The following is a 22420-nucleotide window of genomic DNA, read 5'->3' on the forward strand; positions in this document are numbered from 1 at the left end:
TTAAGTTCTGTTTTCAGATGTCAATTAAGTAGATGCCATTGGTATATATGTAACAGAAGTTTAATTATAATATGATTTTCTAATTTTGTTATTACACATAGTATATGGACTCTTATCTTTTGTATAAGATAATTGGTACCAGTTAAACAGCATCATTTTATATCAGTTGAGAACTACTTGGTTTAGAACTGTGAAATTCAATCCTAATTTTCACATTTTCTTGTTTTTTGAGTGCTTAAATGTAAAAACTCAAAAGTTTACTTGTATTTCATAATATGTTGTCACAAAGTACAATTAAATTAATTTTGTGTTTTGTTCTTTCTTCTGATGTTCTCTTTATGCAGATGAATTCAAACGTGCTGTGTATGTAGCCACAGGTGTGAAGCTTTCGCCACATTTGGTGAACACGGTGTTCAAGATTTTTGATGTTGACAGAGATGACCAGTTGAGTTACAAAGAATTTATTGGCATTATGAAAGACAGACTCAATCGAGGGTTTAGGGTAAGGATTCTAATTTTTGTAGTTATCTTAGTTAACTTTACTACTTCCACTGTGTACTTTAGCACCTGTAGTACCAGTGTGATGCAAACAGTGCACATGTTTAAAGGCATATGTTTTGTAGAAATCTGGATCAGTCTGTAAGATAAATTCCTTCTTAAATTCTTGACTTTTTTGTTAGGAAGCAGTACGGAGAGGACCTTTATAGTACACAAACTAAATTGGAAATGGGAAATCCTCTGCATACTGTCATTTCTTCTGTATTGTGTGATTGCTATATAGGCATTAAGAACTTTGACAAGGGTATATATTATGTCTGAGTTGTTTGGAGGGAAAAGAGAATTTGTCTCTCAAACTCTGGCAGTTTAGTTAAAGGTTAGCCTCTTTTAAAACATTTAAAATGCGAAGTGTTGATAATGACTGTTGGAAAGAGTTGCAGCAGAAGATAGTTTTTAATTTTCAAATGAACAATTGCATAACAATGCTATATTCTAGTTCAAAGATGCTTTTGATAATTTAACCCTCTGTCTTATATATCAAATTTATAATAAGCTAGAGGGCTGGAAATTACTTGCAGAAACTTTTCATAGGGAACGGCTTTAAAATCATGCATTGCCTTTTAGGTGAATATATAGGCCTTGCTGCCATCTTCAGGTTCTGTGTAGTACAGGGAATTTTATAGTAGCAGAGAATTTTTCATTAGAGCATGATCAATAAAAGTCACTTTTTTTTTTCTTTACATGGCAGATGTTAACATTTTTTTACTAAATGTAAAATGGTGTTCTTCCTGACAACGTAATCGCTTAGACATATATCTGAAACTGTATCATAGTTCCTGAATTCACATTTCAGTTTGTTACTTCTGTATTATAATTTTACTCATTTTTAGTTAGCTTCTTCAATATAATTTTAGAACTTTTTGTGAAGTTGTGTTGAGTCTAATAGTCTACTTGTTTTTGTAATATTATGATCAAATGTAAAATGCATTTGTGACAAACTTATTTCTTTGTTGGTCCTCAATTCCTTTTATTATGGTGTGGGAATGATGATTGTTTCATAACTTGTTTCAAGATGTTCAGCTGTATGTTTTAATTGTTTACTAATTGTAAGTGTGCAGTGTATGTTTAATTTAACAACGAAACAGTCTGCTTACTAAATAATTCTTCTAAATGTATTACATGTTTCTATTTCACAAAATGCATGACAGATATCACATATAACCCTTAAGAATCTATATCATCCAGCACTATTCAGTCTTTTGCATGTGTCTTTCTTCTGCATAGGCCACTCTAAAATATTCAAGTGGCCTGTAAAAGAACTGTAAAGAATAGCCAAGGATGTACAGAAGAATAGCACCATTTTTCATAACTGAAATGACTAATTTTAGTTTGGTATGAGATATCTCCTGGTTTGCATGGGAGATGATCATGATTTTGGTCCTATAATTCAGTTATATTCAGACATGCCTACATGCACATTTGTTAGATTATTCAGAAAAATGCATTCTCTTCACTAATCATTGGTAGTCCAGGACAATTAGAGTACCAAAATTAAGAATTACAATTTCCAGTAAGCTTTCCTAATCGTCACACACACACGATTTTTCCAAGAGTGGGTAGTAGTAAAAACTGCAAAAATTTGCCTTTTTTTAGTTTAATAGACTAAAAAAATATAGTATTTTTAGTATATTAATTATACTAGTGTAATTAGTATGATTAGTGTAATTAGTACAATTATACTAATTACTAGTATATTCAGTTTAATTAATTATACTAATTACTAGTATGTTCAGTTTAATAAACACCCTTCTCTGACCCCAGTCTCAGTTTAGAATGAAAGAAGAAAACATAAGAACCTTTTGCCCAGAACAAATTGGTGGAAAATATCATTAATCACCTTCTATTCTTTGTACATTAGAAGTTACACAGTATTTAGTGTGGCCAGAACCAGTAAAAGTTTACCCTCTTGCTCCTACATTGTGGTGGCTCAAGTGTTGTCTTGTTCCAAATTAAAACTAACAAATCACTAACCTTTTTTCGTTAATTACTGTGTCTCGAATCCATATTAAGATTGGTCAGTTCTGTTACACAGATAAAAGAACATTATAGCCTCCGTCTATGCAGTATTTTGTAGCAACATGGAAATTTTTACCGTGAGAAATTGGAACCTGTTTATAAAGTGTAAACACCCAATTTTAATGTTAAGTACCTTACAATTAATGTCTGCCCAAATCAGTGTAGTCTCTGATTATCACTCTAAAAACATTTAAAACTAACAATTTAAAATAGGCCTATGATTTGAAGTGTAATTTTATAATTACCATTTTATACTTAGTAATTCAATTTTTTTAAAAAGTTGCTTTACTAAAATGTTTGCCCAGAAGAAACTGGAGGGCGTCACAGAGCTTGGTACTGGGGCCATGTATTTTGTAGTTATCTAGTCTGACTACAGCAAATGTATTCAAGAGCAAAGATTTGCACAAGTCCAGTGAAACTGGAGTTCTGAAAGGTCAGTCAGTATGTACCAGATTTGTCCTTTTAGAAAGTTTAGCCATAGACCTGAGAAAGATCAGGTACCATCCCTTAGAGGAACATAATAAATACTCATTTTAACATATATTTTAGCTATGATTTGGGAAAAGAAAATGTCTAAAGAGTTTGTCAAATGAAATTTCTCTTTTTCTGGAATATAGTAGTATAATCTGAAACCTTTTGTGGTTTTGGTAGTTTGAACCCTAAGTATTCTATGATTCTATGAAACAAACTAATATATTAAGCTGCCATCAAGTGGTCAGTCAGAGTATTGCCATAAACCTATTAAAATGTGCAGACATTAAAAGCTTTATTTTTTTCTCGATGTTTGGTTTAAAATAGTTATTTCAAGTCTTTTTTTTATTTTTATTTAAAAATACATATGAAGATTCCCTTTCCTTTATAAATTCAAATTTTAAACTGAATGATTTGGAACATGACTAAATGATAAATGTTTTACCTAGCACGAACTATACTGTATCTTCTATCTATTCATCACTTAAAAGCCATTTTTTTGTATTTTCATGATACCGTTGTCTTATGCTTACCTCTGGCTGCCTTCACATGTTGTCTGCATCTGCGCACTTCTTCATCTTCTGCTCCACAGGGCTACAAACCTATACAGAGGTATACTACTTTCAAATCCTGCGTGAGGAAGGAACTCTATAGCAGATAAATGACGGTATGTGTTAGCCACCCAGTCTGAGTGTGCTGGCATGCTTGCAGGAATGGCTGAATGTTAAACTGTCACTGTTTTGTTTCCTGTTCCAAAATTCAGGAATAGGTTATCTGACTGTAAGCAGTGTAGTAGCTCAAAGTGTCATGTTGTAGTTTTGACTGAAGCAATAGAATTTTACTCTGGAGTTGGCAAGGACTGACTCGCGCTGTCACTGTTTTGTAAGCCAGCTGAGATTTTGTACTATGTTTGCAAGAAGGAAAAGTATTCTTTCATGGTCTCTGTTGCTGTTTTCTGTCTGTCCTGTGACCACTTTATAAGTAGTTTCTCGGGTACCTGTGCCTAAGACGTATGTAGCAGTGAAGATTGTAGAGGCAGATCTTTCTTCCTGAGAGACTGTTAGTAACTTGATTCTACTTCGACTTAGACTTTTGAAAACATTAATGTGGTTTTGGCTCAATTAATGCTATACCAGCAATTTTCAAAAATGTTTCTGCATATCCACTATATGAATATTATTCTTACAATTAGATTGTACTATGGGTTTCAGTGTAAAAACTGGAGTGTGCATATTCTGTAGCCAGAGCTGTAACTGTTTGTCACATGGTGGACACAGCAGAAATGTGCTAGTAGACATTTCTCTTGCATAAAGCGAGAGTTTGCTCCTTTGCATTTTAAGGTTTTGGTGCCAGCACATTTTTCCTGTTTATATTTACAATAGTTGCTACAAAGGCTGTTAACAGCTAACAAAGAGATGTATGCCATGACAAGCAAGGCCTCATGGCCAGTGGTGTCATGGGAGTGGACCTCGTGGAGTAGTCGACACATCTTGCGCTCCTGAGCCAGGAGGGTTTGACTGTCATCAAGCCTAATAAAATTAGCTTGGTGACAAAAAAAGAGACTGTGGTAAAAGCATCAGGTTACATACATCAACACCTTGACAGAGATCTGAATTCAGGCAATAAATTAATTAATTCTTATTTTGAGATGGTGTAAACTGGGAAAAAAATACACAATGGAGGTTTATAAAGAGAGATTTTGTTCACTCTGTATAAAGTCATTCTCAAGAAAAAAAAAAAAATCAGAGTTGAATAATAGTATGTCTACACTACGCAGTGGGAGGCAGAGAAACCAGGTGAGTTCTGGGTGCACTGACTTGGCTACAGGTAGCCTCACTGACACAGTGTAAAGGTCGCTGGTTATTTACTCTGCTTTTCTTCCCACCTGGAGCTCCTGGATGCTATGAACAAAAATGCTTCTTCTACCTAAGCTTCCTTGTGTAGGTCTGTATCAGATACCTCTTACCTGTGCCATGAAGAATACAGCGTAAGCCTCGTTGACTTACATAATACTCCCTCTTCCCTGCTGGCACATTAGTTGGCTACTGCTCTTCACTTGAGCAACTGCTTCTTGTCTGTTATGAATTACAGTCACGTATCCAGTTCTTAGCTATTTGGAGTTCCTTTCTGTGCAAAACATTAAATAACTTACAGTGTTTCTTCAGATTTGTTGTAAACTTTTATTAAAGTTAGTTGCAAGTGTCGGTTAATGGGAATGGAAACTTTAGACAAAACACATGTGAAGTGATTTGGTGTTAGTTACTGCGGAGGAGAACAGAAGTAGTCCTGTCTTTGCCATACAATGTGGAGTGAAAGTGGATTTACATCATTCTAGAAATAATTATTTTCCATTTAGTTTATACGTTGAAAAGATAATAAAGATGGAATCGTTGGAGATTTGAAATTGAACTATTTCAATTGGGTGGTTGGTACACAGAAACACATAAATGTATGTGAAATACAAAAACCTGCTGCACCTACATCCCAAAGTTAGGTCCAGTGCAATTACTGTTAAATTTACTTTGTTCCAAATATAAATGTACAACTCATTGGGCTTTGATATACTTTCTGTGGTAAATGTAGAACTCTGGTGAGAGATTAAGATGGTTGGCATATGTACCACAGAATCTGCACCCTGAAAAGTGGTAAACAGCACATGGTGCTGTACACTACGTATCTCCAAATTGCACTAATGCAATGTACTTCACAGTGTAAAGCATGTTATACCCTTGAATGAAAATCTCTCCTTGGGTAACAACTGTGCAAAGCTCTGTGTGGTCCAAACAGCTGACGGCGTTCCTGGAGAGCTTGTCTTTCTGCATTTCTCTCCATGCAGGGCACACAGCCTGACTCAGCATCAGCAGGTATTCCTTTGCATACACTGCAGGGAGAACAGAAATAAACATGTTAGTAGACAAATGCCTGCCAGAGCAGAGAGGAGAACTCCACTTTGAATGTCTTATGGAAGGGAAATTTCTAACAAAGCCCTTTCAGAGTTCATTTCCAAAAAAGGATGCTAGTGGCCAACTTCAGGAGGGATTCAGGTCCATCTGAAAGTCCTATTTGTGTGCTCAGTAGCTGCAATAATTTTGCTTTTGTTGACTTCTAAAGTATTAAAAGTAACTATTACATGTCACAAATATATATCTAGAAATTAAGCTGTATGTCCCAGTAATTTCCCCAAAATCTTAAGATTTTTGCATTAAAATAACTCTTTTCTAGATGTTCTGAATTTTGTGGGATTTCTAAATTTTCAATTAAAGGTTTTTAGGAAATAATAGTTAATAATATTTAGGAAATAATAGTTAATAGCTAAAAATAGTAGACTGATTGAGGAACGAAATTTCATTTTGAGAAAGACATGAAAGACTGAAGCATGGATTCAGAACCTTGTTTCCAGCCATGTTTCAGCAATAAATTGCTGTCTTCTGTAAATACTTCATTCAGTCAAATGAGATTAAATTTGTCATGTAGTTATTATTTTGAAAGCTTGTAATTTCCATGCTGTTCTAGTTCGCAGTAGTTGAATACATCTGTCATAAGAGAGAGCTTTAAAAATCCCCCAAACCTGAAGAGGGTGTTGCTTACCTCTTCTCTAAATCTGAGAAGTGTGTGATAGGCATGCCTCATCTTACAAAGGTAACTGGAAATTACAGAACTCAGGCTTTTCATCCTAAACCTGACTAGAACTTTAAAAACATACCTGTATACGGTGGGAGGAAAATGTTCCAGTGAAACGTGAAAGCATTGCAGAGACTGTGGACAAAATGTTCTTTCTATGGATTTGGTACACTAAGAGTTGATAAAACAGTGCATACATTAGAAATAAGTAGATGAACAGTTAATATACTCCAGTGTTTCTCTTAATGATTTTCATGAACATTCATCTGAACCTTTTTCATAAAATAAAAAATAAATGCATGGATTAAAGCCCTGCTTAATTAACTGAATGTGCTTTTGTTAAATAATGCAATGCATTTTGCAAGTAATGCATTTTTTTTTTCTTAAGATTATAAATCTCAACTAAATTATGTATTCATGTAAGTACTGTTTCTAATATTTCTTGTAAAGTCTAGATTATATACTGCTGTGGTTTAGTTTGTTTTCTGAATATTTACAACTTCTCTATAATATTCTATGGGTTTTAATTATATGAGTGATAAGAATAAATGGATGTAGGCTTCACTCTCTAATGGTTGCTTTTAATGTACTGCAGTGTCGCAGCATTTTTAACATCTTCACTCAGTTCAATCAGACCAAGTTATCACGCAATCTCTCACCTTGTGTCCTGGTTTTGGCTGGGATAGAGTTCATTTTCTTTCTGTTTTGGTGGGGTTTTTTTTCCCAGTTCTCTCTCCCACCCCACTGCAGGGTCTGGGAGCGAGCTAAGGGCTGTGTGGTGTTTAGCTGCCTGCCAAGGTAAACCACGACACCTTGACACTGTAACCCTTTGCGTCCAGATACTGGACTTAAACTGTAATCCATCTTAGAAATTAAAATTGCTTGTAAATGCTTCTGACTTACCTATAGCAATTATAATTCCTATTCCTCCCTTAGCTTCTTTCCCTAGTTGCTATAATAGTCTCTCTCCATCTTTCTATACTTACTATCAAAATAAGCTTGTGAAGTTAGGAATAGTGGAAGAAATAAGGAGATCCAGTGATAACTACAGATAGCATAGAGTCAAGTGAATCTTCCAGGTCAGCCTTTGGCTGATATTGCTCTCCACTGAATGGGCACTCATTAACAGTGCTGAACTACAATGCAGTTTAGGATTAAGGCAACCTAATTTAATAATACATAGTGTTTGGCTTTTGTTGATGCCTCAGTTTCATGAACATCAATAATTTTCTATGCTTTTTTATTTGGTGTTATAGGTGACCTTTTTAGTATAGTGTCAACACAAAGAAGTAGGAAACAAAACTAGAGACAGAGCAGGACATACCTGAATAAAAAGGAAATCCTTTCTTGCAGATTTTAATATAAATAGGCTATTTGTTGAATGCTAACTGTGTGCTGTGAGGTGAGGATGCATTTTGAATACTTAACCTGTGAATGGATTTATAATCCTCATTTTACAGAAGTACTTTTGAGCTATAGAAGTATTTGATCTTCCTGATTTTAATATTAAAGCATTATATTGGTGTGTATGAGTCTGAGTAAAATTTAAGGTAGTATTAAGAAATTTAATGAACAATATCTTTTTCCAATTGTTTGTTTTTCACTTTTCACAGGAGACTCCAAAATATGGTTGGAAGGAATATTACTCTTGTGTGATGACTGTAACCAGTGAACACCTCAGAGATCTGTGGAAGCAGTTTCGGAGACGAGATATGCTGAGATAAAGGAAGAAAGAAGGATTATCTGCACTGGCTAGAACTATTTATCTCTATGAATTCCTAATGAAGAACAAACTAACCCAGGTGAATTGTGAATCTTACAGCTGCAGTAGAAAACACAGGACTTCTTTTCCAGTTAGTGTAGTGATTGTCAACTCTTACAACTGCTTTTCAGTATGTATTTTATTTAAATGATGAACTAACCATCACCTGATTGGCAAAAATCTTTTTCTTAAGAACACATTTTGAATATTTTTTATTATTTTGAGATAAATTTGCAATTTAAAAGAAAAATAAGTTTTACACCTGGGTAGGCAAATGTTGTGGCAATGAAGAGAAACTGCAGCAGCTTAGACTGTGAATTTTCTTTCAGAAGAGCACTATTAAAAGTTTGTGCAAAATTGGCAATGAGAAGGCATTAAGTAGCATAACACTATGTACGAGTTGAATGGACAAATTAAACTCTTAGAAGCTATTATTTAAAAAAAAGTAAAGCTGTTATGGTTATAATGTGAATGATAGGTATTTACCTAGGGAAGGTACTGTATAGACTCTAATGTTCAGATTCTCCAAGTCTTACTATTACGTTTAGTAACTTATCCTTTTAAAAAAATAGTATAGATTTTAAGATGTCTTACGAGCAGTATGTCAAAAGATCAAAATGTTCAAATTCATGTTAAGTAATATACACTTTGTAATATTTATTATAAATTTTATTGCCATACATATAAATTCACTGATATATTTCTGGTAGAGTAAAACTTCATGTGTTTCTTGTGAATAGTGCACTTTTATATGAAGTGGCACTGAGTAGAAATCATAGCTGTCTAATTTGCTACTCTGGAATGCAATGTCTGAAAAATAGATAATAACTTGTGTTTGTGTCAAACAAAGCAAAACAAAACATGAATGCATGCAACAGTACAGAGCAACACTAAGTAATGTTATTTGAATATTACACATCAAATATTAGACACAAATTCAGCTTTACAAAGGTTATGGAGACTACAGGCAGTCAGTAGCCACTATGCTCTTTCATGCCCTGTAGGCTTAGATGTTACTGAAACAGTGGTAAGGACACTGTTACATTTGTTTTTCATATTCTCTAAATTTTTTTTGCTATCCAGCAGCAGTGTTTCTCCTTACTCCCTTTCAAGATTATTGATAGGTGATATCAATTAAACGCAAACAAACATGAACACTAATTTCTTACATCCTTCTTGAAAAGGTTTGCTGGACATTAAATAAGTCTGTACCTATTTAGAAACAATCTGTGCCTTCAAATATTTCTAGCTGAATACACACACACTAAAATTAATGTCATTAAATTGTTATCAGAAAGGCAAAAATTTGGTGGAGTCAGATAATTAAAATACAACCAAAATAATGGTTTTAAATCTTTTATTACTCCAACATGAAAACAAACTTTGCAAAATTGTATTTAGTGCACATGTTGCTCAAATACCACCTTAATATCACATGTGAATAGAAATGATGTATAGCATCTGTGCAAGTGCAGCTAAGTTTAGAATTGCTTAATTTATAATAAGATTTACCTCTGCTAAAAAATCAAAACAAAATGAGAAGGAAGCTGGGTTTTAAGAAATACCACACTGGGCATTTTAGAAAATAAAAATTTGCTACATGTGGCTTTTATCTGAGAAAAAGCTGGTTCAGAAAGCATTTGAAGGGTGCTACTTTCATGTTTCATGATTGATAGTTACTTACGAAATTTCCACTTTGGCATTATTAAACTACTGACAACAAGAAAATCAAATAAATCGGGATAAAGGTTTTTGAATTGATACAACCAAACATGGGTAAGCTGCAATCCCTGTGTGATGATTTAGGGAATCAACTGTATTCAATGTGTCGTTTTGGTACACAGAACTGTCTCACTGCTTCTTGTCAGCATCTGCAAAACCCAGATTGCTACTTCAGTGGTGAAGGACAAAAAAATGGAAGTTAGGGAGTTATTGAAGGGGTTCACGTCCTTCCTCTTCATTCACTAGTGCCCAAGCACAGCAATCCTCCCCTTGGAAGCAGCAGTACCATCACCATTTTGCCCCTCCACTGCCCTAAGCAATAATGCACTTTGCTTTTATGGCTGGCTTGAGACAATTTTACCATTTTTATATGCATTTCCTAACTACAGTCACTTAATATAAACTAGAATGTGAAAGTGTCAGATTAGTTTTTAAGAGTATTTTTTCTCATGTTTAATAAGTTATTTAATATAAATATGAATATATGCATATAGTATTCTTGTTTATTTCAAAATAAATGCACTTGAAATTAATTTTCTTCGCAGTGTATATCATTCAAATTTTTTGTCATAAAAAAATTTCTTTGCATAACATGAATGTGTAAGTGCTTTGAATTAGAGTATCTCAGCATCATAAAAAAAAAAAACCAGACTTGTTTGCTTCTTTTGGTTATTTCTTTAGATAGCTTTGCTTTTCTGCCATGGAATTCTGTATAAAAAAGCTGTAAGTGCAAGGACAGACAGGTGAAAACAAGGCTGGGAGATGGAATATGCCATCTGCTATAGAGGCACCCCTTGGATAGGCAGCAGTCACTGTGCTCAATGAAACCTTATTCAAAATCTGCCAAATTCATGGCAGCAGAGATGATGTGTATGCTGCAACTAAATTCTGTGAGAAGTTGTGTAAATGAAGGGGGTTTTTTAAAACCAGTTCTTGTTCTCTTACCTGAGTTAAGAAAACTTTAATAATGTAAGAAGATATTCAGAGGTTCCTATAGTTATTTGATTTCTTCTTTTCTACGTAAATATCGAGATAAGGATACATTGAAATAAAACAGGGGAAAAAAGGAGAGGAATTTTTCACTTTGATTCAGTATTGCTTAATATTCTTTACATAATGATGTCTTGCACTCCTGTCCCACCAAGGACACTTTCAAGACAGTTTATAGCAAAAGAACTCCAGACTAATCCTTGCAGAAGGAAAATAATCAGTCCAGAACCTCACTCTACAAAAATTAATCTGAAGCTAATTTGTAGCAATACCAAGTCTGAACTCCCCTTAAAATCAAGCTAAAACTAGTATAAGTATTTTCTAATATGTGAGGTCTGAATGTACAGTATTTATCCCTATATCTGAAAATCCATGAAAGCATTTGGCACCCTGTACCTGTCAGCAGATGGTGCCCTTGGATATCTTATGTTCTTTTTCATACACACACAATTAAATACATGAGGGTGTGCTTTAATCTTGAATGAGTAATGTGAATTTTTACCACTAGTTTTGACTTATAAATTCCTCCCACAGAAGAACATTATTATTAGCTAGGGGCATTCCATAAAAATGTTAGTACCCGCTTGAAGATTGTAATGCAAAATACCTAATTTTGTATATATAAACATTCATAGAAACAGCAGCATATTAAATGTATTTAAGTTTTAGTAATGTGTTTCTATTTATTCAATATAAGCAAGTAAACTATTACTCCTGTTGATTTGTTTAAATACAGACAGCTGAGTTACCTATTTATATGTCCACCCTAATTTAAAAAAAAAAAACCACCAAAACAAACTAATACGATTGTGGAGGATAGTTTCATAGCTGGCTATTGCAAGTAACTTTTCATTTACAGCTTCCTTCTGACAGTAAATTTAGAATTGTTTTTAAGCAGCCATACCTGTACACCATGGCGGTTTTACTGTGTGGATTCACTGCTAAGTGGGCTTAGGGGATGTGCCTGAGGTTGTGAATTCTGGTTTGAAACAATGAACTTTTAACTCACTCTAACCCTGATTCAGAAGCTATAACCTAGAGTCAAAAGAGTGTAGTGCTGGGAAAAGAAACTTCAGGTATTCAAATCTCTGCAGTAAAATACTCAGTCTGAAGTTAGTCACCTAGGCTCTCCAAAAAATGCATGCAGAGAATTGCACGAGATCCAGAAATACCACGAACTGTTTTAAATCGGCAAACTAGTTAACTAGGCAGTAAAGAGTATAGGGCTGTAAGGCTCCTGGAAACTGTGCGTTCTCATGCACCTTCGTTCATGGGCAGAAGCACGTGTGTGACGGGAGTGAGATGGCTCAGAAAGTAACACAGCCAAAAGAACCACATAAATCTATGTACAGATGTGATTCAATGAAAACAGCTCCCTCTTACACAAGTTTTGGGGACAGCATAGAGGTGGGGCTGGAAATACACTGCCTAAAGCAGAGATGAAGAGCAAGATAATGGCAGTCTGGATTCAGAGAGACCTGAGCTGCTGTGGTAGTTGCTATCAAATTGCGTTTCTTGCCAGAGATAACATAGCTTGTGAAGAGAATATGCCCTTGCTTGCACTTGGAAACCACATGACAGGAAGAAATTCTTCCCTGTGAGGGTGGTGAGACACTGGAACAGGTTGCCAAGAGAAGCTGTGGCTGCCCCATTCCTGGCAGTGTTCAAGGCCAAAAAAAAGAAAACCAAGAGATTGTCAGACTGATAGTTTTACATTTAGATGCCTATTTTTGGAGTCAACCATTAAGCCGCATAACAACTACTCCTAAGGGAAGAAAGCACTGGATCAGTGCACACAGCCTGGGATGGCACAAGATGGGTTAAGGTTTATTCCTTACAGCTCTTTAGGGTCTTTCCACACCAGGGGTTGTGATTTTTGCCTAGGCAGAGACATGTCTTGGGGCACTATACAAAAATCTCCATTGCACCAGAACTAGTACTGGCTGGAACTGACTTAACTTTTTCCCATGTTTCCCACCTGAAGTGGCAAAAGGGGAAGCAGCAAGGGAATGAAAACTCTGAAGATGAATACGTCTGGGAAAAACAACACAGTGAAAAAATGACTGCTGAAAGTGACAGAAGAGTGGATGGGTAAGCCCAAACAGGACTTTAAACAACTTCCCTAAAGGCAGACTGTGGCAAACATAGTATTGTATTAATTCAGGGATAGTGTCGTGGTTTAACCCCAGCCAACAACTAAGTACTACGCGGCTGCTTGCTCATTCCTCAGACTGCTCCTTCCTCAGGTGGGATGGGAAGGAGAATCAGAAAAAGGTAAAACCTATGGGTTGAAATAAGAACAGTTTAATGATTGAAATTAAGTAAAATGTAATAATAATAGACATAAGAATAACAATAATAGCAATGATAATACTGTAATAATAATAAATAATAGTAATGATAACAACAAAAGCAGGAGAAATGAAAATTTAGAAAACACAAGTGATGCACAATACAATTGCTCACCACCCGTTGACTGATACCCAGCCTGACCCAAGCAGCAATCTGCGCCTTCCAGGTGACTCCCCCCAGTTTATATACTGGGCATGATGTGCTGTGGTATGGAATACCTCTTTGGCCAGTTTGGGTCAGGTGTCCTGTCTCTGCTTCCTCCCAGCTTCCCCTCCTCCCTGGCAGAGCATGAGACTGCAAAAGTCCTTGATCAGGATAAGCATTACTTAGCAACAACTAAAACATCGGTGCCTTATCAGCACTGTTCTCAGGCTAAAGCCAAAACACAGCACTGCACCAGCTACTAGGAAGAAAATTAACTATATCCCAGCTGAAAACAGGACAGGTAGCAATCAGGAAATTCCAGGATGGACTTCATTACCTGAAAAGGAGCTAAAGGAGCCTGGCCTGTGGAGAACAAGGCAAATTTCCACTTGAAAATAACTAAGTTCCTAGCTAGGATGAAGGGAGAGCAAGCAGATGAATATCTCTGGTCTAGCCCTTCAATTAAAATGCACCTGATAGCTAGACTGAGACAGGAGAGGCTGCTAAGCAGCTTGTTTTCGTGTAGCTGGGAGCCACGAACTATACACAGATGGTACTTGACTCCAGCTGGGATGCAACATACATTTTCTAAGTGATACCTTATGCCAGAGATATTGCAGAGAGGTTTCTTTTTCCACGTGTGGTAAGTGTAGTCCAACACCCAAGCATTCTGGGGAGAATCAAGCAGCACGGTCACTGTTGTGAAGGTCAGAGAGCATCCCTGTAGAGCCCCTGGGTCACCTCATTAGTGCCACGCACCTGTACGTCTGTGTCCATGCGTATTCCTGCTTCTGGCTGCTGGTCTGTGTATTGCACTGGTGTGAGAGCAAATAAATATGCTCCTATTGTCCCTCCTCCTCTTGCTGCTCCACTGAATATATGGGATGTGGCAGGAGAGAAAGTATTCCATCATATCAGATTGCTTACCTAGAGGAGGAGATTTTCAGAGTCTATAAGCTGTAAATTCCTAGTCTGAAAAATACTTGTTAAATTAAGAGCATTTTTCATGTGTGTTTGTTTATCATTCACTGTATTCTGCTTACACTTAGTTTGGGATTTTTTAATTGACCAAATAATGAAAGAAATACCGTGATTAAAATAATCAGAAAGTTGTTATAAGATTATAAAATGTACCATGCTTTATCATTTTCAAACTGTTCTAGCACAGTAAGTCTGTGACATTTTAAAATGATCTAGTAACATGAAGTCTTGCTTTTCCACACTCAGTTGTTGCAATGGTAGTCTTAAAGAGTCCAGTGTAATTTTTTAGCTGAAATGTAATAAGCTAGGTACACATAGGATGTTTCCAGCTACTCATCGTAGCCTATGAATGGACAGCAAACATGAACATTTATGGCCAGCCTTGGATATTAAATCCCCAAGAGGCTAAATGAATGCTAATGTAATTCCTTGCCAAATGCCCTCTTACTGCAGTATTGTGGTATTCAATTCACGTATACAATAAGGAGAACACTGTTAATTTTCATAATCACTTTTGTGGCTCATTTTACTTTTTTATTCTTTTTATTAATTTTCTGACCTTTCAAACTGGTACAAAACTGAGCTCCAAAGACACTCGATATGCTGAATTATCAGTAACAGGTAATTTTTCTCTGCCATATGTTAAACATCCTTTTTTGCTTCAAATTTCCTTCCATTTTGCCACCATTACTTTATGAGATTTATTATCAGGAACTGTTTATCACATCTTAACAAAATACATTCAAGACATCTGTGTAACTTCATTAGGCATGTAGAAACCTTCTACTACTGTTTGCTCCAGATAAATGACTTAGTAACACCGGAATTCCTAGTAGTTTCTTACTTCTTAAATGTCCCAAAATGCTCTGAATAGCTATTCATTTACAATGAGCATTGTAGAAATGCAGCATCAGCTGACTATAAGTATCAATGAACTTTTAATGTCAGCAATTAGAACCACAATGTAATTCTTTAGGTAGTTCAACAAAGTAGAGCCCCCTAGACTTGTGCACAAGTAGTTTTCAATTGGGACTGCATGCTAGGGTACCGGGATGCCTTCCTTCAGAAAGAGGCACGATTTCCACTCTATCCAGCTGGGTTGTCTATCTGAACCGAGCTGAAATCTACCTGTCCTGATAGACAGGTATGTGGAAGGAGAGGGTGCCTCCTTCATTAAAGTCATCCTTCATTAACGAAGGACATTGTCAAGTGGCATGACAGGGAGAAGGGGGGAGGCCAACAATACAGAGGCACAAACCCAACCGAACAATGCTCAGAGACAACAGCAGGGACCAGCCAGACTGATTGGTAAGGGGGTGTGGAGCAAGAAGATGCTTGTTTTGGCAAAATCAGCTGGACAAGGATCATACCAAAACACAGTGATGCCGGGTCCCCAAGCTGGCCTCCAGCAGCCAGGCAGGAGGATGCCCAGCACCAGAGCTGCAGGGCGCAGCCCCTTCTTGTAACATCCCTTCACACTAGCTAAGTCACCCAATTTGATACAGAAAATAGTCAGATGTGGTAATGTTAGAAACACCCAAATGTATTCCAGGAGAGACACTTCTTTAAAAAAATCCACCAGCAATACTTTGCACACACCTTGCCTGAGGGGAAAAGCTGAGTTGTACCACTTAAGACAAGAACATTTTGTTTTCATTTGTCACACACTCAAGCCTCCTCCTCAAACCCCAGCTATCTTCAGACCAGCTCCTGACAAGAAGAAAAGCCTGTAAATTACCTTCATTTCCTCTAGCTTGTGAACGTTTCACACAAGCATCAATTACCTGTGCCCCAAGTAACCTCTCTCATTGCAGAAAGAGGCTGCCTGAGCAGAGACATTTAGGAAATCTGTCCATGAATACCTAATAGTTTAGATTATCCCAGGATTTACTTCTGCCATAACACAATGCTCCTTTGAACATACTCACTCTCAAGTTGTTCTGCTGTTACCTAAAATTTCTGCAGGTCATATCATAGAGTGAGGAGGAGGAGGAAAGGCACAGAAATAAGGTGTCTTATGACCCAGTGGTGAGAGTTATGGAAGGAACAGAAAGGAACTGTGGGCATGAAGAAGAGCTAGGGAGCCCACATCCATGGGGAGAAGCCAAGAGTGCAAGGGCAGGAGTGAGGGATTCTTTACAACTCTCTGACCAAAGGATGCTCCAAGGTAATTGGGAGTGTCAGTCAAGGCAGGCTTTTTTGTCCCAACTAAATTAAAGTGAGATTTGCCTGTTTATTTGACTAAATGGGCTTATCTTGAACCAGAATGACTGTGATTTTGGAGCTCTGGCAAAGAGTATGCTATAATAATAATTATTAATGTAATTATTAGCATAGTAAGTAAGAAAATTCTGATTATTGTGAAATCTGAGCAGTGAGAAGAGGGCGATAGTGGCCATGGAAAAGTTAGAAGGCTGGACTACATGAGCCCATTTCCATGAAAGGGTAGTAAAAAGCCTCTGACCAGAAATTGTATGATATATTTTGAGGTCTTTGTAACACATCATCTTTTTATTCCATTATCTCCGGCAAACTGCTACCTCTCTGTGTACATAATCCTGTATAACTATTATTTCAAATAATTAATTACTACATTAAAAAGCTTTCTCTGATGTTTACTACACTTCCGTGGCATGCGTTGTTGTTAATAACTCCCATAACACATAGAGCATTTTAAAACGGTTTAGGAGGAAGCTTTTCATAGCCCTCCAAGTACAATGCAAAAACTACTTCATCGTTATACACAGGGCATCCAGCTGCTAACTTCTCATGGTGCAGCTGTGTGCCCCTGGAAACACAACCCATATAGATGTGTTACCCTTTGCACCTGAGAGAGGTCACTGTCAGCTGTTTCCAAATCAGTGCAAAAAGCCAGCAAATGAATTAAATTGCCTTCATTTCTTTTACTCTTGCCTTTAAAGCATGGGGTATGCCTTCAGGCAGGGGTAATCTTATTCCTTATACTTTTAAAGTCTGTTTCAAACAACCACGGATGTTCTCATTAAAACATACAAAAGCCAAATCCTCTAAATATTGTATTAAAATGTAATGACTTCCATAAGTAATTATGGTAAACTAAAGTGGGTTTATTGCCTATGTTATGTTGGGTTTGGTCCCTTTCCTCTTGTTTTGTGAAATACAGTATGCAGGAATATCAAATCTAGTTTTTCAGCACCATTCATTATATCTCTTTTTTGATGTATAATACATAATTCCCCATTATGCAGAATCTTTTCTTAAGTTCTTATGTTCCAATCTTTCAATGCTATATTCCGTTCATTTCTCTTCTATGATAACTATACATTGCAGAGATGGTTTCACTGAGCCGTTCACAATGATTACAAGTCTTTTTCTTGAATAGGCAAAGAAAATTTACAGCCATGGGATATGTAATATTTCTCTCGATACATCATTCTGTATTGCTCATTCACCCGCTTCACTGTGGCTAACTGAAATTCCTCTGCATCATCTTAGACTAAGGAGGGGTACATGGTTTTGCATTACATGAAAATACAGCAGCCACATGGTCAACTTCTTTTCCTGCCTCTCTGTTTCATCCCCTGGAACCTGGCAGCACATCTACTATTGTTTTTCTCATACTTTCTCTATCTTTTTTTCTCCCTCGCAGCCTGTTTCTCAATGAAAGGCAGTTGTACTCCTTCCACGCTGTGATTACTTTGCTTCATGCACAGTCTTCATGCACAGTGTAATACTCAGAGGTATTACACAAGCCTTTTTTCAAAGTCCAAACACATTTTAACCAAGCTCCTTCCTACCTACCGTGCCGCCGGTGCTCTGAGAGACTCTACCAGATTGCAGAAATACTACGGGCCGTGCTTGGCATTTCTAATTCTGGAATGATAATTCAGCAACCGTTTGGGCGCACACACTGCACCGCAGCCTGGGTTTACTATGACATTCCACAGGCGTTTCATTACGATGGCCATAACGCAAAGCCTGTTTGGGAAGGAGTGAGTCAGCACAACCCTATGCCGCCTTCCCTTGGCCGAACGTCTGGCGAACACAGGGCTGGCCACCACAGCCTCACCATGACACGGCTGCCTGCGACACTTGGCCGCTGTTGTATGTTACTCCAAGACACGATTCAAAAGTGAGGCAGCGCTTTTCTTAACCAGGTGTTTTAAAGTATTTCCAAGGGGTGTTAGTATCCACATCCCTGTTTTGTAGGTGGAAAAGCTGGAAGAAGCCACACTGGGTGTTATAACGGGGGCAGATGTTATGGACGTCTCCAGCACCTAACACCCAAGCGCTCCAGCATGTGCTAGGGGCTTGAGGCACGAAACTCATTTTGGAGGAAGCCGAGCTGCCCCGGGGCCCGGATCCCAACTTCAGGGAGTGCGTCCCGCTATCGCCCACGGGGGGCGGCGGGAACGTCCCCTTTCCTGACAGGCCGGTGGCGGCGGTGCCTGCAGGACCCCGATAGGACGCTGTGACACCTCAGGCAGCCCTTCCCCAGCCCGGCCCCGGCCCGCGGGAGAGGCAGGCGGGCGGGCGGTGGGAGGAGCGGTCCTGCCGGAGAGCCCTGTCAGCGTAGGAGGGAGGGGCCGGGGCGGGCTCCGGCGGGGTGCGCGGCCCGGGCCCGGGCCCCCGGAGCGAGCGGGCGGGATGCGGTGCGGGAAGATGGCGGCGTCGCCGCCGCCGCCTCCAGCCAGGGCGGCGGGCACCTGGGGCGGCGTGCGGCGGCGCTGCCAGCGGCTGCTCTACTGGGTGCCGGTGCTCTTCATCTCCAGCATCCTCTGCTGGTCCTACTACGCCTATGTCACCCAGCTCTGCCTGCGTGAGTGCCGCCGTGGCGGGTCCCGCGGGACGTGGTGGGTGCTACCGCCGCCCCGGTGCCCCTTCCCCAGCCCTGCCGGGAGGGTGCAGCCGGAGCTCCGCCGCCCGCGCCTGCCGGGACGGGGTCGGGGCAGCGGCGTTGTCTGTTGTTTGTCGGCGCCGGGGCGCCTCTGGCCGCCACCGCCACGCCCGCGGCTGGGCCGGGAACGGGGCCGGGGCTGCGCCGCCGCTTGCGGCCGGCGATGGGCTGGGCTGGGCTGGAGACTGGTGCGCGACCCCCCGTGGGCCGGTCCCTCTGGGCAGCCGGGGTCGCGCTGGGCCTCCGCGCTGCCTTGTCCCTCCCACGACCCGCTGCGTGTGTTCTGCACGGGAGGAGGGAGCCGGTCGCACGGGGGTTTGCACGGGCGTGAGTTTTCCTCCGTGGCGTTCACCGGGAGTGACTGATCACACCTCGAACATGGGAAGTGGGGATTGTGCCGCAAAGTTAGCGCCCGTTCGGTTTCCCTCTGCTGCATGAGGGCACGTACACATGTGCTTACATGGACAGACATACAGGGTGTTCTGTCAGCTAACCTGGGAGCAGGAACAGGTAACGGGAAATCCCCGTGCCACGCTTCAGTCATCTAGAAAATGCCCGGCTGCCACAACTTCTTGGTCCTTTGGCATCAGCGGCTGGAATTCATGCGGAAGTCATCCCGATCGTGTCCCTTGGCTCCTCCGTAGCATTAGGCAGATAATCGCACACTGGTGACTGGGTGTGAATTTGAGCAGTCGAGCCAGAAGGATTTATTAAATGATCAGCTTGCTAGCCTCCCTTGAATCAATTCCGTTTCTGTCACGGTATGTCCTGTAGAAAACACTGTAATCTTTGAATTTTAGGGGGTAATGTAGAGCATACATTCATATAGTGGAATACAAATCAGCTGTTGTCTCCCCTTGCTACTGTAGGTGAGGTTCACAGTGACTGTTGGTCATTTAGCATCTGTTTAAGGAACAGCAATGAAGGGAAAATACCCAGCTCAAGCTGAGTGCAGTTACGTGCCTATGTAATTTTGCCAGACTGCAGCTGTTCACGGTTCACATTGAAGATCTCAGCAGTCTGGTACCTAATTTTGGATTTCCTCTTTTTTTTTTTTTTTTTTTTTTTTTTTCTTTTTTAACAGAAGGCTGTGATAGAATTCTTGTCCTACAGATGCTTGGCTGAGCAGTTGAGACATTAAGTGAAAAAATGATTGCCAAGCCTAGCAACTCTGGTTTGGAGGGAGGTATCAAGACTTAGTGTGGTTCCTGTGTTGGAGGTGGGCTTTTTATGTCTTTGGGTTTGGTTTTTTTTTTCACTAACAGCATTCAAATCTGTTAGTTTTAAATACTGCTCGTCAACTAGAAGTTGGGACTTGGGTTGTGGGAGAAGCTGAACAAGTGAGCCTAGAAAGGGGAGCTGTAAGCTGGCACAAGGAGGGCAAGAATGTTTTGGAGGAAAGTGACCCTATAGTTAACATCTGTCCTAAAGATACTAACTTCATCCATCATGACCATAAGCCCCATGGTGCTTGCGCAGTACAGTAGGCCTGATTCAGGCACTATTGTTTGAGTGATCTACTGTGATTTTTTACTCTTTGTAATTCTGTATAGCAGAGGAAGATTGTGGTTTTGCTTACGTGAAAGCAGATACCTCTTAAGGAAGTTGCATGCTTGAAACTTGCTTTAAACTATGGTACTATAATTCCTTAAGAACCACTCAAAACAAAAGGTATGAGAGGGGAGGAAGAGGGAATCCTGGGGCTCTGCTAACACACCTTCTACTGAATTCTTTATGGTCAAAGGTGACTTTTTTTTTTTTGTTCCCCCCACGTTGCCCCCACCCTTTCCCCATTCTGCCTGGCTCATAAGTTTTTGAATTCAGCCTAATGGTTGTCCACGACTTCCACTAATTCCATATTTTATCTGTATCTGGATGTTTTCCCTCAGTTTTGGCATATTAAGATAAAATAAACTTATGTCTTGTCTTACTGATGAATATTTAGTGTAAACAACAGAAGGAACAGCTAACAACTCAGAATGAAAGCCAACGGCAGGAATAGACTGTAAGCATTTCAGCGCTTTGAAGCCAGCCTGTCTACTCAGTGCGTTTTTCATTCCCACAGCACTGATTGCTAAAGAGGATCCATATAGCTGCTTATTTTACTGCAGCTTACTGTCATTGATGCTAATGGCAACATACAGGGAACAGTGTTGACCATTGTGCAGTAGGACTTAGCGAGGACTTTGCACAGTTGTAAGTGGTTTATTTGAGCTTTTAATGATGAGAAAGTGTTTCAAAGGTAGTATTTTGAATGTTTTTTGCAATTTCAATAGAGTGCTGTAGGAGGGACATTATATATTAAAAAAAAAAAAAAGCAGAAGTCTACTAAGATGATCCCTTTCATCCCTAAAGCTGGGTATTTAAAGTACTGAGTAGCATTTTAGAAACAAAAGAAGTTTCAGAAACAGAAAAAGGAATCCACAACTTTTAACTGTAGTATTACCATATCTAGAGTTCTGTCTCTTTTATTAGTGGATTCACTAATAAAAGAATCCACTGCTTTAACCTCTAGGGAGAAAGATACTGAACACCAGTAAATGATTGTCTTCTTCCTGCTAGTTATAAAATATGGAATTAAATGTGCAAATGAATTGGTTTTAAATCGCCTGACTAAAAATTTCTTCTCTCTAATCCAGTTCCATTCTCTTGATTTTGCTGATATTGTCAGCTCATAACCCCTGTCTGTCAGTAGTAGTTGTCTTTGTTCCCCAGATAACTTTGTGTTTAAAATTAATGCGCCTTTAAGTATGCCTTCCCTTAAAAAAAGATGAGTGTATTTATGAAACCTGTGGTTACAGATTTATCATTCTTCCTCCAAAAAATGATGAGGAAATTGTGGGGATGTACAGTGATTACACTGAACTTTGGTAGCTGAAGCTACTGAAATTTCAACGTAGGATATATGGAACAACAGTAACATGAAG

General features: G+C 38.9%; 2 protein-coding genes across 7 annotated transcripts in view; both read left to right on the forward strand.

Moving 5' to 3' along the window:
• MICU3 (mitochondrial calcium uptake family member 3) overlaps positions 1 to 11777 on the forward strand; it is a 53133-nt gene extending 41356 nt beyond the window's left edge. For 2 of the 4 annotated variants that reach the window (XM_030493161.1, XM_030493163.1), the window contains 3 exons: positions 345 to 502; positions 3638 to 3712; positions 8280 to 11777. In XM_030493161.1, the coding sequence (XP_030349021.1) occupies positions 345 to 502; positions 3638 to 3706 (227 nt within the window). In that variant the 3' untranslated portion in view covers positions 3707 to 3712; positions 8280 to 11777. The remainder of the gene's footprint in view (positions 1 to 344; positions 503 to 3637; positions 3713 to 8279) is intronic. The other 2 variants (XM_030493160.1, XM_030493162.1) reach the window with 1 other exon arrangement.
• Positions 11778 to 19226: 7449 nt separating this feature from the next.
• ZDHHC2 (zinc finger DHHC-type palmitoyltransferase 2) overlaps positions 19227 to 22420 on the forward strand; it is a 34880-nt gene continuing 31686 nt past the window's right edge. For 2 of the 3 annotated variants that reach the window (XM_030493164.1, XM_030493165.1), the window contains exon 1: positions 19227 to 19415. In XM_030493164.1, coding sequence (XP_030349024.1) covers positions 19244 to 19415 — 172 coding nt within the window. In that variant the 5' untranslated portion in view covers positions 19227 to 19243. Of the gene's footprint in view, positions 19416 to 19437; positions 19450 to 22420 lie in introns of those variants that run through there. The other variant, XM_030493166.1, reaches the window with a different exon arrangement.

This window comes from Strigops habroptila, chromosome 7, assembly GCF_004027225.2.
Source record: "Strigops habroptila isolate Jane chromosome 7, bStrHab1.2.pri, whole genome shotgun sequence".
NCBI lineage: Eukaryota > Metazoa > Chordata > Aves > Psittaciformes > Psittacidae > Strigops > Strigops habroptila.